We start from the raw sequence: 5,000 nt of genomic DNA on the forward strand, positions 1-5,000 counted from the left end.
ATATAATATATATATATATAGCATATAATAAACAATTATACATCTGTCTATACACCGCAAAAGGGCTTTAGCTTTTATATTTATTTTTTTATTCTTTTTTTTTATTTCTTTTTTTTTGTGCATGCAGCAGAAGGTACGCATAACATTATAAACAGTATATGAATAAGAATAAGAATAAGAATAAGAATAACTAAGTAAGTAAGTAAGTAAATAAATAAATAAATAAATAAATAATAAATAATAATATTTGTTTTACTAAGAAAGAAGAACTACAACTCTTTTTCTTTCCTATAATACAAATTGAATACTTCTTGCCTATTAAGAATTAATTATATTAATATTTAATTAAAAGACAAGAAGAATTTATTTATTCTTTTATTTTATTTATTTTGTTTTATTTATTTTATTCATTTATTTTATTTATTTTATTTATTAAATATTTTTATTCTTTTATTTACCCTTGCTTTTCTTATTGTTGTTACTGGCCTAATAAGGAAAGCAATAATGCCTTATAATAAGGGGAGGAGGAAAATAGATAAAAATACATTTTTTAATTGTTTTATTGATATATTATCCATTAAAATGGGTAATTAAGGGAAAAAGGAACATTTATAAACCTTTTTTCTGGGTAATTAAGGGAAAAGAAGGAGCAGGAATAGGCAATAGAGGAGGAAACTTTTTCCTCTTTATATATATGAATAGAGGGAGGAAGTGCGCATGCAAAGAAATATAAAACGACTAATTATATTCTTTTTTCTTTAATTATAATTAATAATTAAATAATTAAAATAATATATATTAATTATTATTTATTTATTTGTATAAATAACTGTGTCTCGCCAGCGGTGCAGACCGTCAACATATAATGGATAAGAAAACAGTATACGGGAGGAGGTAGAGGCAATCGATTTATACTGCTCAATAAGCTACTAATTAAATAATAAAAAGGGAAAATATACATATAATTAATAATAAATAAATAAGTAAATAGGAATTAATTTCTTTTTTTTATTAATTGTCTGGTGCAAGTTTCGGTCCTTTTTGCAGCAGCTTCTGCAAAGAGCTGCAGCAGCAGCAGCATCAGCTGCAGCATCAGCCCGTCTTCTTTGCCGTTGTATATGAATATAACAATCTTCTTCTTCTTTATTTAAATAAGGCATTATATTTTAAATAAATAAAAATAAATAAATAAAAAGCAAACAAGAAGAAACAACAAATGGGGAAGATTGTACTGAATCGGTCTTTTCCTCCTTTCGTCTCCAGATGCACACCAGATGTCCACAGAGCAATAAACAGCAGAAAAAAAACAACCAATAAAATTCACGAAAGCGAATGTTTTTTACTATTTTATATACATTTACATTTATTAACTTCTTTTTTCTCTGTTTTTAGCCGGTATATTCACCTCTTTCTTCCCTTACTATACAACCGAGCCGAGCAACGGCGTGCACGAGTGCGCAGGCCCCGCGCCGCCACAAGAAAGCCATCAGTTTATGTATGAAACTTTGAATTTTTTGTTCTTTTATGATTAAAAGTTTATATTTTAATTTCTTCCTTAAAAAAGAATATAAAGAAGTGCATTACTTTTGCCCAAATTGCTACTCCTGCTGTGCCACCACCATCGAGGCGGGTTGCAGCAACGACGGTGCGAAGGGGGTGTTGCTCGCGATGCCACCATCATTTTCATCATTCTGTTATTTTTTATTTATTTTAATGACTAAATTCAACTTTCTTTCCTCAAATTCAAATAAAATAAGGTATGATTATCCTCAGACTGCCCCTATAAAAAGGAGTAGCCAACAGGATATGTGCATGGGTAACCCCGAGACACAAACCCATGACCACCCGTTGCACCCTTTGTCCTAAGGAGTATTTATACTTCCAATGATAATTTCCTTTTGTTTGCATTACTAATTGTTAATTAATATATTTTTGCCGTTTTATTCATGTAAAATGGCTTTTATGTAGACCATCTGTCGGTGGTGGTCACGAGCGGTGAGGCCAGCCCGCTCTCATGTGTATATCGAGTTTCCCATCAACAGCCTTCTCTTCTTCCTATTTAAATTTATAAATATATTATTTATATCTTCTGCTCTTTAGAAGCAGAGGAAGCCACGGGGTTTGTATTTTGTTCCCTTTTTGCCGCCTCTGCTATACCCATAGCCGCCAGGTGTGCAGGTAGTAAGTAGACACCTCATACACCGGCAAGTCCCATAACAATGGTTGATACATGCGGCTTCCCCTTAACAAGACAATCAACTAAGCTTCCTTCTTATGAATCACAAGTCTTACCTCCTCAATCAGCTGTACAGGCACCTATTAGGGGACCCCAAGCTACCACTGCTCCCCTTGAAGGGGAGCAGCGAGGGCCCCTGCAACATCTTGTGAATCCCCCAAGCAACTGCAGCAGCACGGTGCAAGAAGAAGGCATGTCATCTGCAGCAGCAGCACCAGCAGCAGGAAGCTCCTTGTATCCGACTCAGCAACACAGCCAGCAGCAGCTGCAGCAAGACCAGCGGGAGGAGCAGCAGTTCCTGTGGCCTCACCCGCAACACCCTCAGCAGCAGCAGCAGCAACAGCAACAGCAGCAACCGCAGCAGCAACTGCAGCAGCAGCAACTGCAGCAACAGCTCTACTTGTTGAAGCAGAAGCAATGTGTCTATTCGGATGCTGATCGTTCAGCATCACCCACGGGTACCCAGAGTCACCTCAGTGAGGGTATGGGGGCCCCCGGGGGCCCCCAACTAGTGCCCTCGTGTTCAGAAGGAATACCCTTAATAAAAGAACTTGTTTATCTTCCTTCAAGTACAACTCTTGATAAAACAAACAGAGAAAAAACATTTACTCCCTCTCCTCGTACGACACAAACAAACAAACCCAATACAGGGGCCCAGCAATGTAGCTCAGGGGCCCCCCAATGTAGCTCAGGGGGCCCCCAATGTAGCTCGGGGGGCCCCCAGTGTAGCTTCAGGGGACCCCATGGTAGCCCAGGGTCTCGTTTTGCAGGTTCCGTTGCTGCGTTGGTTACATCAGGAGGGTACAGCGTAGGGGCCCCCCAGGGGTCTCCCCGGGTTCCTCAGGGGCCCCCACGTGAAACCGAGGGTAAGCAGCAGCAGCAGCATCAGCATCAGCAGCAGCAGCAGCAGCAGCAGATGCTTGAGGGGAGTTCCCCCCGTCTTGCATGCGGAGGTAGTGGGGCCCCCCCTACCGTAGAGCCAACCCGCCAGAGGGGAAAGACGTCATGTGCTGCAGCAGGAAGGAAAGCATGCAGCAGCCAGGAGGCTGACAGTGCCGCATGCAGATCTTTCCCCATTACCCTAGCAGCAGCAGCAGCAGGAGCGGGAGCCCCAACCGCAGCAGCAGTTACAGCATCTGTAGCAGCTGCAGCAGCAGCAGCACCACCACCACCAGCAGCAGGAACAGTAGCAGCAGCAGCAGGAACAGCAGCAGCAGCAGCAGGAACAGCAGCAGGTGGTGGCGGTGTTGACTGGTCCGTTGGTTCTTCTTTGCACCGATTAGTACGTGGTGTACTGTTAGCTGCAGCAGCAAGACTTGAATCAGCGGCAGCAGAACGCATGCGTTGCTTCGTAGCAGCAGAGAAGAGGCATCTAGAGGAGCAGCTATTAACAGAGGAAGAAGAATACGAATTGCTGCAGCAGCTGCTGCTGCGGGCCCTCAAGCTGCAGACCCTAACTAGTGCAGACGTGCAGGCCCTCATAGATCTCCTGCAGGACCCTGCAGCAACTGCAGCAACTGCAGCAACTGCAGCAACTGCAGCAACTGCAGCAACTGCAACAAATGCAGCAAATGCAGCAAATGTAGCATATTCAGCAAATGCAGCAAATGCAGCAAATGCAGTAAATGCAGTAAATACAACAAATGCAGCAAATGCAGCAAATGCAGCAAACCCTGCTGCTGCTAGAGCAGCAGCACGGGGGTCACAAAGCCCCAGATGGGGGACCCCAGTCTATGGAGTATCTACAGGGGTACCCACAACGCATGCAGCAGCAGGAGGCAGCATTCCCCTTTGCAAATCGGAGGCTGTGGGGCCCCTAGATACTGAGAATGCAAGAGGGTCCCCCCGTGCCCCTGGGGCCCCTGGGGCCCTTGGGGCCCCTCCTACGGACTTTGTTATGACGCCTAGAGGGTCTCTATTAGAGGCAGCAACTGCTGCGCTGCAGCCAGCAGTTGGCAAATATTTAGATTATATTGATGAGGTAGATGGCTTTGTTGATTTCTTAAGGGAAAGCGAACAAAAAAAAGTCAGGTGTACGTACACCCGAGATGGGGGAGGGAGGGAAGGGCAAGGAACAGCAGCAGCTGCTGCTGCAGCAGCTGCTCCTGCTGCTGCAGGTAACGAAAACAATGATGCGGAAGCCAACTACTCACATGCACCAGCAGCAGCAACAGGAGACCCGAGTAAAGGACTAACAACAACAACTGCAGCAGAAGCAGCAGTGGCAGCAGCAGCAGATACAGCTGCAGGAACAGCAGCAGCAGCAGCAGCAGCAGCAGATTTTATAGAGGGTGCAAATGCAAAGGCCAGTGCCTCTGCTGTACCCCCTAAGGCCTCCCGTAGGAGACCTCGTCAAGGTGTAGCTAAGAGAGGAATGGGAGTAAGGGGGCCCTCGGGGGCCCCCTTTGAGGGAGAATCCGCTGCTGCTCTTCTTACAGAGGGAATAAGGGCAAAGAGGCCCTGCCAAGGGGGCCCCTCCTGCGGTCGTTCCCTCCTAGGTTGTGCTGCTGCTGCTGCTGCTGCTGCTGAGAGGCCCCCCTGTTTGCCTCTCTTGTGCAGTCCTCAGGAGATTTCTGCTGCTGCATGGGGCCTCCCTCTCCTCCAACAGCAGCAGCAGCAACAGCAGCAACAGCAGCAACAGCAGCAGTCGCATGCCCGTGCTGCATGCAGCGACAGGGAATATATAAGGGGAGGGAGTACACAAACTGTTTGCTGTCCTCTATCTACTGATCCTTTTACTGTTATTAACTCTACTAAGACATGC

The 5,000-nt window shown here is 44.8% G+C and overlaps 1 protein-coding gene across 1 annotated transcript in view; it reads left to right on the forward strand.

Annotated features, from left to right (window-relative positions):
- Window positions 1-2,219: 2,219 nt before the first annotated feature.
- EMWEY_00055100 (hypothetical protein, conserved) overlaps window positions 2,220-5,000 on the forward strand; it is a gene marked incomplete at both ends in the record, with an annotated part of 4,266 nt that continues 1,485 nt past the window's right edge. The window contains 2 exons of the mRNA XM_013480192.1: window positions 2,220-2,718; window positions 3,034-5,000. The exon at window positions 3,034-5,000 is cut by the window's right edge and continues 97 nt beyond it. Coding sequence (XP_013335646.1) covers window positions 2,220-2,718; window positions 3,034-5,000 — 2,466 coding nt within the window. The remainder of the gene's footprint in view (window positions 2,719-3,033) is intronic.

The sequence above is a fragment of the Eimeria maxima genome, genomic scaffold, assembly GCF_000499605.1.
Source record: "Eimeria maxima Weybridge genomic scaffold, Emw_scaff1719, whole genome shotgun sequence".
NCBI lineage: Eukaryota > Apicomplexa > Conoidasida > Eucoccidiorida > Eimeriidae > Eimeria > Eimeria maxima.